The 11,392-nt window shown below is 47.5% G+C and overlaps 1 protein-coding gene across 1 annotated transcript; it reads left to right on the top strand.

Annotated features, from left to right (window-relative positions):
• Positions 1–1,201: 1,201 nt before the first annotated feature.
• LOC147341352 (zinc finger protein 75D-like) lies at positions 1,202–11,182 on the top strand. The gene is made up of 5 exons (XM_086389198.1): positions 1,202–1,756; positions 2,933–3,122; positions 3,824–3,915; positions 4,244–4,370; positions 7,696–11,182. Exons 1-5 carry the CDS (start codon positions 1,310–1,312, stop codon positions 7,920–7,922), a joined length of 1,083 nt encoding a protein of 360 aa, XP_086245324.1. The 5' UTR covers positions 1,202–1,309; the 3' UTR covers positions 7,923–11,182.
• The last annotated feature ends 210 nt before the right edge of the window (positions 11,183–11,392 follow it).

The raw sequence follows: 11,392 nt of genomic DNA, 5'->3' as shown, positions 1-11,392 counted from the left end.
AGCTCCGAGCAAGAGGTCATTTCAGCCTCCAAGACAGTAGTTTGTGCTGACAGAGAAGCGCAGGCAGCGTCCCTGTACCTCTCGAGCCATTTCTTTGAACACCTGTGGCTTCCTTGAAAGAACCTTGTTGTCGTTTCTCTTGGGTCACCTCTGAGAAAATGAGACTCTCAAGGCCATCGTCAGCCTTGTTTAAAAAACTCTTATGACCCTGAGGAAATACCAAGTCCAGACAAGGGTTACCTTTTCTAGGACCTTTCTTGTTTCCGAACAACCTTTATCGTCCCTGTTTCTCCGTGTGTGTGTCTGTGTGTGTGTGTGTGTTTTAAGAGTGTGACGTTTGGATATCTTGGAAACAAAGCCAGCTGTCAGTTTTTCTAGTAAAGTGAGCAGAAATTTTTATACACAGGTAGAAAGGGGCTGCTGCTGCTGTTGCTGCTGCTGCTTCTAAGTCGCTTGAGTGGTGTCCGACTCTGTGGGACCCCATGGACGGCAGCCCACCAGGCTCCCCCCTCCCTGGGATTCTCCAGGCAAGAGTACTGGAGTGGGGTGCCATTGCCTTCTGTGAACACGGGGCACAGTGACATTCATATGTGTTCCCAGGAGGTCCCAAAGAAGCAGTGTTAATGGCATCTAATAGCTTAGAGGGGGAAACTTGCTGAAAGGAATAAGGTTACTTTTTCTCTATTTTTTTCTGATCTGGGTGTCTCAGTTTCACTTCAAGTATTAATATGATGTGAAAGAGAATCTAGATGTTCTATGGAGCAAAGGAATCATTCTGCATAAAAGGTGAAGGGACAGAGCATTTGTCCCTCATCTCACTGAGGATAAGAAACTGGAATGATCTATTAAAATGTAGAGAAAGTCAAATACCCCCGTTTTTAAAGGTGGGACAGGAAGTGCACAGATTAAGTATTGGATAACATCAAAGCTCCTTTTAGCAAATGCGTGTAAGTTTTTTATTCCTCAACCTTAAAGAAAACGTGATGAACTAATATTTGTCTTTCCAGTGTTGTATATTTGTTTCAAAGTTGGGTAACAGAGGAAAGGTTGAAAACATGTCCTGAGTCTTGAGCCTTCACGAGTGGCAGTTAATTTTAAAGAGGAGGCAGAACGGTTACTTTCTCTTCCTCCTTTTCTGATAACTTTCTGTTCTTCTTCTCTGATAAGTAAGTAAATGTGCGTCATGTGGCTTTCTTCTTCATGTGTACTTTTTTTCCCCTCCCCTCTCTCAGTGCCCTTGGGGAGAAGATCCACTCATTGGTTTTGTACCAAAGCTGACAAGGCCTCAGTTATCAGGTGGCCCAGGAGGATGTCACAAATAGAAGAAAAGCTGTTCCCAGAGCAAATAATGATGAGCCCTGTGAAGGCGCCTGCATGCTTGTACCCACATGTGGAGGTTTTACAGGGGACTAAGAGGTCTGTGAAAGAGAGTTCCAATAAGAGTAAGAAATCCAGCCCACAGATGGGCAGTCTTCATCCTGAGAGTGCTCGCCAGCACTTCCGGAGCTTCTGTTACCATGACACACCTGGACCGTATGAGGCTGTCAGCCAACTGCAGGAATTATGCTCTCAGTGGCTGAGGCCAGAGATCCACTCAAAAGAGCAAATCTTGGAGTTGCTGGTGCTGGAGCAGTTCCTGGACGTTCTGCCCAGTCATATCCAGAACTGGGTGCAGAAGTATCATCCACAGAACGTCAAAGAGGCTGTGGCCCTGGTAGACCGCTTTCACAGAGAATGTGGTGGAATAAGCAATGAGGTGAGCAGAAAGATTCCTTATATGTACACTGTGAAAGAGGGTGAAAGTGGGGTCAATAATTGGAGAATGAGATGGATTAAGTCACTCTTCTGTTGTTCCTTTAGAATAACTAAGTGCAATCTGAAATCACAGGCTTGCAGTGACAGCTTCCAGGTTGGGGAGTTCCTGAGAGTCTTTTCCTGGCCTTAGAAAAAGAAATGCATTTTGCCCTCTTTAGGGCCAGGGTGAATTGAAGGTGGTGGGCCTGGCCTAGCATGGCCAAGGAGACAGGACTTAGCAGCCAAGAAATAAAAGGCAAGAAAATGCTAGGAAGGGAGGAAAAAACCTCCAAATGCAGGGTTTTAAAGGTCAAAGGCAGGAGAGTGTAGCAGCCAAAGTATAAATCAAACCTTTTTGGGATGACTGCAAAGAAAGAGAAGAAATGGAAAAAGAAAAGGGGAAAAAGGATCAGAAACAAGATATAAGCTCACAGTAAAATGGAGAAAATCAGAATGCTGAGGCGTGGTGCTCTCTGGGCTGGGAACACACATCGCAGGGCCAGGAGAAAAGCATCTCCGTGGCCTGCCTTCATGCTTTGCCTTGGCTTTGCTGGTGAGTGGGTAACCAGGTCTGCCCTGGGGAGATGGCAGCCTACTTCTCCTTGAGAGCCCCGCCTTGAGGAGCACAAGTGTCTTATACACCTGAAGTGTATGGCGGAAAGTTGAATCCAGCTCTTCCCCCATTTTTTCCTCCGCTGCATCCCCTTTGTCCATGAAATTGTTCCCTGGACGTGGGAGGATTGGAAAATCCAATTGACAGAAAACTCTCTTTTATTCATTTTCTTATTCTTTAGAGGAAACTAGAAAATAAAAGTCCACTAAATCAAGGATCCAAGTCTAGAAAGCAAGAGATTGGAGGCAGTGAGAGAACAGGCAGCCTACCCCTACCCTGCTCTTGGCCTGAGCTGTGGCTGTCCAAGGAGGTGTGGAGGCAAGCAAGTCATAGCTTCTCTCATTTTAATCTGATTTTCCCAGATCATGTGTACAGTTCCTTGTGAGAAAATCATGGCGCAATATCTCTTCATTTTTAAAAATTTCCTTACACGCTCCCCAAACCTGGACTCTACTCTTGTTTGTTCTTCCATCACCACCCCAAAACCAAAAGCTCTTTTCTAATGAGGATGGGGGTTATTTTTAGGTCACAACCCACCAACTGGGAAATGACACAGCGCTCTTGGGAGGAACAGCAGTGGCCCCAGGCTTTAAGTGGAAGCCAGCAGAGCCCCAACCAATGGGTGTGTTCCAGGGAGAAAGTTCGAATATATACCAGGTACTGCAGGAGCCGCGCTGGAATACTCACAAAGAAAGCCAGCCTGTGGATGAAGGAGGTGAGGAGTTTCATCATCATTATCTTCTCCTGGGAGCTGTGATAGTAATTGGTTCAGGGAGCATTGCATGGGAATTTTCCAGGTGCCCAGTCATGCTTTCAGTTAGGATGACTGTCTAGTGGGAGTACAGTAGGTCCGTGGTGGGTGAAGGTGAAGGCCATTCTGGGGTACAGAAGCATCCAAACCACAGAACCCTGGTATTCACAATGTGGACCTTTCTCTATAGAAATTTGAGAGGGGAGAAGAAGGTAGAGCAAGGACAAGGCGGGGGTTTGGGGTCATCTCACCATTAGAAGTTAGAGGAGAAATTGGGATCAGAAATGGGCTGTCAGTGGCAGAATGGGAAGAGAATTGTACACCAGGAAAAAAGTGATAAAAGAAATCTCCCATGTTTCCCACCAAGGTTTTAATTTTCAAACACCTCTAATGCTTGCCTAGTTCAGTGAACATTTTCTTTAATGAGAGGAAAAGCAGTGGATTTCCTTTCATTTAATGAAAACTGGGAACCAGTTCTATGGAGTGGTGGCTTTTTGGTTCTAATTTATGAGAAGGCCACTTGTGGTGCACATGTGTGAGCTCGTGTGTGCACACACACACGTGAAGGTGAGCTGTCTTTACTGAGGGAGTCCTAAACTGTAGAAGTTGGTTTGGGGTGTTCCTAAACAGAAAATATATTCTTTTTTCTGGCTCCTTCCCCACAGCTGTGCCTGCTGAAGAGAGTCCAACCTTTTCTGAGGAGAAAAGCACCCCAAGCTGCAAGTTGGCATCTAAGCTCACCTTGCCTAAGTCCCAGGTGAGCTGTACTTTACAAGCATTTTCAGGCAGCCTGAATGTGGCCTTGTCTGCTTTTCTCTGCTGCCCATGATCCTGCCTTACACAGCAGATGCTCTGAGGCACATTAGCCCCGGGTGTTCCCTAGACAACTAGGATTGGCGCTGTGGGATTGGGCACCTCCCAAGCCGTGTACTGATCTCTTGGGCACCTTTCCTGTCTCTCACTCCTTTTCCCTTGAATCTTCTCTTAACGTTTTTGGTAACTGGCCTCCCATGTAATTCAGAAATGAGTGATAGGACGGCTTCTGTTGTAGCGAGTACTGAACTACAGCTTACTCTCTTCTCTAGCGTCCATTGACATTTGAAGATGTGGCCTTGTATTTTTCCGAGGAAGAATGGAAAATAATGACCCCTGATCAGAAAACCCTCTACTTTGATGTAATGGAAGAACTCTATGAGGATGTCACCTTTCTAGGTAAAGAGTCTTCCTTTCCTTTGTACAGCAATTGAGCAATCTGTTACATCCTCAGTTCGTGGAAAATGCACACCTGTGAGAGTGTCCCAGTGTCCCAGCAGCGGGTTGGTTCTCAGCTTGATGGTGTGAGGGGAGAGGGAAGGCAGATCCAGATCACCTGGAGAGCTTTTTACAGATACACATCTTTCTCCTAAGTAGACTGCTTGATCTATCATACTCTTGCCCTACCCTGCAAGCCCACTCTTGCCAGATCTTTTCCATGTCCGTAGAAAGCACAGTTTACCCAGTTGTTCAGGCCCCAAAACTCTCAGTTATCCTTTTTTCCAGTCCTTTGGTTTTCCCCTACCCCCCAGCCAATCAGGGAGCAAGTACTCTTAACTCTGTCTTCAAAAGAGCTCCTGAATACAACCATGTCTCAACCTCTTCTGCTCTTACCATCCTGGTCTCCGCCGCCTCATCTCTAACCAGGTCTGCTGGAATACCACAGGACTCCTGTCCCGCGACGTTTCCGTGTGTCCTTAGGGTTAGGTCCTAGGTTCCTCATTGCACATCCAGCCACAGCCACGGTAGAATATAAAGAAGATACTGAGTTTAAGATTCTGCCCATTTAAATGTTTAGAGTAAATAAAAGTATAGAGAGTTATTCACTTTTTCTGAAAATAGTCTGGAATTTAGATGGCAGTCCATGACCTCCAAGTTTTATTCTCAGAGTGTTATCATTGCACCCTAAACTTAAAGTGATCTGTTTAGCACAAGGGCAAGAACCATAGACCCAACGTCCCTAAGAGTTCGAGGACATTCTTCGAGAGTCTCTTTGAGGTAAACGTACATATAGGAAGAGGAGAAAATTCCTTAATAGGAGCCTTTATAAAGGCTTAACAATTTTAAGATTTTGTTCCTCTATATTCTTAAAAATTAACCTCTTTATTGACTGACTTGTACATTCACATGCATATTTAAAATGTAACACAAAGAACCCATATACACTTTACCCATTTTCCTCAGTGATAACTTTTGCAAACGTACATGATGTCACAACCAGGATAATAAAGTGGGTACAGTCCACTGACCTTATTCATATTTTCATTTTTCTTGTATTCATTGGTGGGTGTGTATGTATTTAGTTATATAAGATTTGATCACGTGGAGGTTTGTATATTCACCACCCCAATGCAGATCCATTACCACAAGGATCCTTCCTGTTGCCCTTTTATCAATACAACAACACACCCTTCCCTCCCACACCCTACCTCATCACCAACCTGTGCCAACCACTGATCTGCTTACAGTTTTTAAAAATTTTGTCATTTCAAAAGTACAGCTTTGGGAGATTAACTTTTCTCCTTCACAATAATTCCCTGGAAATTCATCTAAGTTATTGTGTGTATCAGTAGTTCATTCATTTTTACTGCTGAGAAGTGTTCTGTAATATTGATAAACCATTGAAAGATATTTTTGCTGTCTTCAGTCTGGGGCTATTGTGAATAAAGCTGCCATGAACATTCCTGTACAGAATTTTGTGTAGAGATGGTAAGTTTGCGTTTCTCTGGGATAGAGAGTGAAAGAGTGAAATTGCCGTTTCATATGGTAATCAGATATTGAATGCTAAACTGGTTTTCAGAGTGGCTGCATCATTTGACCTTCCTAGCCAGCAATGGATGTGATCCTTTCTCCACATTCTTGCCATTGTTTAATAGTATTACCACTTAAAAATTTTTTGGCTTTCTGTTAAGTATGTAATGTTATCTCATTGTGGCTTGGACTTGCATTTCGCTAATAGCTGATGATGATGTAGTTTTTCATGTGCTTATTTGCCATCTTTATATTATCTTCAGTGGAACGGCCTTTGCCATGGTTTTCATTTGGTTGTTTTTTAACTGTTGAATTTTGAGAGTTCTTGTATAGATTGTAGTGCTTTCTAGCGTATATGGTTTGCAAGTAGTTTCCCCAAGTCTGTATATTTTTCTTTTTATCCGCTTCCCATGGGTTTCCACAGAGTAAGTTTTTTATTTTGATGCCCAGTTTTTCACTTTTCTTTTTACTGATTGTATGTTTGCTATCAGGGCAAGCCATAGATCCCTAAAATTTTCTAAGTTTTTCCTAAAAGTTTTTTAAGTTTGCATTTAAGTCTGTGATTCATATTGAGTAGATTCTATATAAGATACGAAATTTAGATTGAAGCTCATTTGTTTTTTTGCCTGTGTAGGTCCAGTTGCTTCAGCCTTGTTTATTGAAAAGGCTGGCCTTCCTCCATTGAATTGCTTTTGCACTTTGGTCAAAATCAGTTGGGCATACTTGTGTATCTGTTTTGTTCCATTGAGTTATGTGTGAGTCTTTCTTCCCACTTTATTCTTTTGTCAAGATTAATTTTATTTTAAGCTATGCTAGGGCCTGTCCCTTTCCATGTAAAGTTTAGAATATGCTTACCTATAAGAAACTTTTTTGGAATTTTGCTAGAAATAACATTAAACTACATGTGAATTTGAGGAGGAATGATCTCTTTACTGTGTTGATTTTTCCAAACAATGAACACAGTATGTTTTTCAAGTTTTCTTTGATTTCTTTCATCGTTTAAAAAATGTTACCTACTTACCTATTTTGGCTACACTGGGTCTTTTCTACTTTGTGGAATATGTGTCTAGTGACAGCTTAATTTTCAGAGCCTTTATGTTATTTTGGTCTTCTCGATTTATGTGGTACTGCTGGGATTCCCATGTGCTCCTGCTCATGCTGCCAGAGAGTGAGGAATGAGGAAGATCTTTACTTAGGCTAGAGTGTCTCTCAGTGGGAATCTCTGACCCATAGGGATGAAGAGGCTTCCTGGGGCCGGCTGCTAGTGGCTGGTTAGCTAGGTCCATCTTGCTAGTTCTGCATGACCAATCTTACGTCTCCGATTGGAGTTCTGATGTTGTCAGACGGTTTCCCGTTTCCGATTGTGGATGGAGTGAGCCTATTCAGGTAGCCTTCTGTTGCTCGGTTGAGATTTGGAAAACACGAGATCTGGGTTGCCTACATTTTTGGATGTGGGGATGTAAGATACCTACTGTGTTACTCTTCCAGTCCTGGAGTCCCAAACCATTTTGCCTTCCTCTTACCACTTTATAGAATTCTCTGTTCATTGTATCTTGCATTCTTAAATGGATTTGTAGTCGTGCCCAGAAAGGAAGACCAGGGAAAAATGGGTCTGTGCCATTTTGTCCAGATTGGACCAAAAATCCCTTGTTTCCTGTATTTTTAAAAAGCTGTCAGCATTGATTTTTCTTCCATGCCGACAGTTTTCTTGTTCTGCGAAACAGATGGCTGATTCTTCTGTTTATTCCAACAGGGTTAAAGCTCACAAATGACACTGGAAATGACCCACCTGTATCTCTTCCTACATTAGAGATACAACCATCAGGATGCGAAGTATTAGGAAAGGCCACAATGAAAGATGCTGAGATAACAGTGGGCAATGAAAATCACGGTGATACATGCAGGGTACGGAAACGACCTCGCAGTCCCGAAGCCCCAGCTCTCGCCAGCCACTTCGTGGCTGGTGACAAACTGCACTGAAACTCTCAAAACGGGCCCTTTCCATGAAACTCAAGGAAATTATCTGAGTGCAGCCAACCTGTTGTTTCACTTTAGCCTAAGGAGGGAGCAGAAGGAAGAAATTTTTCATTAGAAACATGAATGATTGACCCTGACCGAAAAGGTAGGAGGCCAGAGGTTGGACTTGCGGGCTGGAGGGAGGCTGTTGCCATGGCATCTACATATCCAGCCCCTGGGGGGCTTGGGGGAGGAAGGGACCCGTGGAAGCCAGCCTGGAAAGCTGCCAAGCCAAGAGCAGGCAAGGCAGGGTGCACACAGGCCCTCTGGACAACCTTGTCATATTTCCAACTTGGGGATGAGAGGCAGCTTCCTGGGCATCTCGGAGGGTCAGCCCATCACCTCGGCCCATGGCCCCGGTAGTGTCACCTGAACACGGGGGAATGGAGGGAAATGGCCCTGGAGAGGCCCTGAGAAAGCCCTAGAAGAGAGCGGATGCTGGCCCCCTTGTCCTCCACCCCTTGAGAGGCAGCCTGGACGGATGGTTGTGTTCTTGGCCCAAGCCCAGGTCTGTCACTTTCTCAGCCCTTCACAAGACTTCCTCCTGGCGGGTCTCTGGGACTGCTCTCTGCCTGCTCCCGCTGTCTCTCTTGCTCCTCTCCACCCTCCAAAGCTTTGCATCAGGGGACAGGGAAGAGTGGGAAATACGTGTTCCTCCCATCCCTGCCCCGTCTCAGCCACGCTCCCTCCACCTCCTACCAGTACCCTCCTGGTGCCACAGAATGCGCTGCTCCAGTCCTGGACAGCCTCCAGCAGCCCCTGTGTCCCAAAGGATTTGGGAAAGTGGGGGTCTCCTTGAGTGGCGGGCAGCTGTCAGGCCGGGGTGGGAGAGCAGATGGAGAAGAGGCTTGTAGGGTAGGCAACAACTGGGGAGACGGGGACATCTCTGGGTGAAGAGGCAACTCTCAAGTCCCCATGTTTTTCTTGCAGGAACTGGTTTTATAGAAGGTGAACCGCCCCTTCCGTGGTCTTGTCCAGAGAGTCAAATCCCTGCCTGGGGCACCCCTGACCCTAGAGTTGCCTGGGGAGCACCCGAGAAAATTGCCTGACCCCTCGAAGAGAGGCAGGGCCTTCCAGGTGGAGAGCCCGAGGGAAGGGGTGGCCTGGTGATCCAGTACTGGCATGGGGAAGGAAGGATGGAGCTAGAGACACTCTGGTGGAGCAGGTTCTCCCCACCTGCTGGGCTCTGGGAAGGGAGACATTTGCCCTTGTGACATAGATCAGAAGTGGGGGAGCTGAACCTGCCTCTGGGTCTGCACGGCCTACCTGCCCCCCAGTCTCTGGGAGACCTGGCACAGTGGGATGGGGGAGGGGAGCACAGGCTCCCAAGAGATCTAGAGAGAGAGAGAGGCCCGTGGCAGCGAAGGTGAGAGCAAGTCACAGGCAAGAACTGGGGGACAGTCTGAGCTGATACGGTCACAGGAGAGATGAGTCCCAGAACCCCCTTGGGGAGCAAGGTCCTTACACACAAACCTCCCCACCCCAACCCAAGCCCCATGCAAGGCTTAACCAGGGGTTCCTTGGTGTTGAGTGCCACAGGCCTCTCAGTTTGGGTGGGGGTGTCGGCTGGCTCCTGGGGCCGAGTGTAATAGGAGGGAAGGGATACAAGTGGGTGGGGTGGAGCTGAGACCCACACATGACCCCATGTCTCTGTCTCCAGGCTGCCCCTCCTGCTAGGATCACACAGGAGCATCTGCTCTGGATGGGCCTGCAGCGGTCCTGGCTGTGCTGCTGACTGGTGCACCAGGAGCGGCACTGAGGGGAGCCGGGAGAGGCCCTGGCCCTCACCCACATCCCACATCCACATCTGCCCCCTCACTGATTGCTTGCGGTCCTGGTCCTCAGTTGCTGGGACTAAGAACCACAGCAGCCTGGTTGCCCCTGGGACAGAGGGGCTGAGCCTCACACCATGTGCCCTTCTCAGCCACCCAGGGCCCGGCTGAAGAGCTCTGCCTGCCTCACCCTGAGGCCTGAGGCTGCACCCAGGCTACCACATGCGCCCCGCAGATTCCCACAGACGGAAGGGCGCTGATGGCTTCCTCCCTTGTGCCAAGTTGCCTGGAAACCCCTGGTCCTGGTGGCCCCTCCTCCACCCCAACTGTGTCCCTCCAGGACCACTTCCGGGAGACTGCCAGCCTTTGGACTGCATCCCTGGAGTTCTGAGAGACTGTGACATGGGCTGCAGGAGAGGAGAGGAGCGGAGGACCAGGGGCCTCCTTGGGGCTGATGCATAAATATGTCCTTTTCAAGTTTGGATCTCATCCTCCGGGTGACTGGATGCCCAGCTGCAGCCCCTTCCTGGGCCAGCCTGAGAGGACCTGGGGAGGGCACTAGGGAGGGTCTTTACTTAATATGTGCGTGCCTGTGTGTGAATGGGTGTGTGAGTGTGCATGTTGAGTGCATGTGTGAGTGTGGGGATGTGTGTGTGAATTTGCATGTTCATGCATGAGGGCTTGAGTGTGTGAGCGTGGGGATGTGTGTGTGGGTGTATGTGGATGAGTGTATGGGTATGAGTGCAGATGAATGCACGGATGTGTGTGTGTGAAGGTACGGGTGTGAGAGTGTGAATATACATGTCAGTGTGCATGTGTGAATGCGTGTGTGTGAGTGTTTATGCACACATGAGTGGCTGTGCGTTGCAGACGGTGCTGAGCTGTTCAGTGGGTGTGCTCTGGGGGACGGGCATCCTGTCCTCCCCAGGCTCCCAGCTCTGTTGGAGCTGCCTGGGCCCTGGGAGGCCGCTTCCCAAAGTGGAGAAAGTATGTTGGAGATTCAGGGGCCCCGGGCTTAGAGACCCATCATCACCTGCAGAGAATCCCCCCTCCCCATGGGGCTCTGGCTGGGGCTGTCCGCCCCCAAAGGTATTGGCTGTGGGAGGGGCGGAGACACGTCCTCAGCACGTGCTCCTGCCACTATTTTTCTTACTATTTTGATCTTGAGTAGTTTGCTGCTGCTGCTGCTCTCCCACCTCTTCCTCATCTCCTCACTAGGCCTCTGCTGCTCTCCTCTCTGTGTACTTTATTTATTTGCAATCTCTTTTTCAGGCAGTGGAGGTTCTACGCCATCACCGACTTGAATAAGACAGCTTTCCCTTTTCTGTGTGTGATGAACTCTCCACCAGTCAGCGCAGTCTGGTCAGAGAAATGTTCTTGTTTTCAGTGTTGTCAAATCTCGTGTCTATCTAAGTTAATAAAAAAAAATCATTTGAGTTCAATAAAAAAAAACACGGAGGCCTCTTGTTTCTGGTGTGGTGCCCCCTTGGAGGAGAGGGTCTGTTGGTGAGCTCACCCGACTCTGGTGGCCAGAAGCTGGGGGAGGGGAGCATCCTGAGGGCTATAATTGGGTGGGGTCATGGCAGGAAACCAGTGAATGTTATACTTCATATTAATAGAACAAAGGGGTAATACATAATCATTCCAAAAGATTTAAAACAT

Source organism: Bos grunniens, chromosome X (genome assembly GCF_055505025.1).
Source record: "Bos grunniens cultivar Pamir isolate PY7600 chromosome X, Bosgru_T2T1.0, whole genome shotgun sequence".
Classification (NCBI taxonomy): domain Eukaryota; kingdom Metazoa; phylum Chordata; class Mammalia; order Artiodactyla; family Bovidae; genus Bos; species Bos grunniens.
The sequence above is the reverse complement of the archived record's forward strand: the minus strand, read 5'-3'. Positions and strand labels throughout refer to the sequence as shown.

Coding starts and splice junctions, on each gene's coding strand:
- LOC147341352 (XM_086389198.1), top strand. CDS start 1,310: ATGTCACAAATAGAAGAAAAGCTGTTCCCAGAGCAAATAATGATGAGC. Junction 3,123..3,823: donor CCAGCCTGTGGATGAAGGAG/GTGAGGAGTTTC, acceptor CCTTCCCCACAG/CTGTGCCTGCTGAAGAGAGT. Junction 4,371..7,695: donor TGAGGATGTCACCTTTCTAG/GTAAAGAGTCTT, acceptor TTATTCCAACAG/GGTTAAAGCTCACAAATGAC.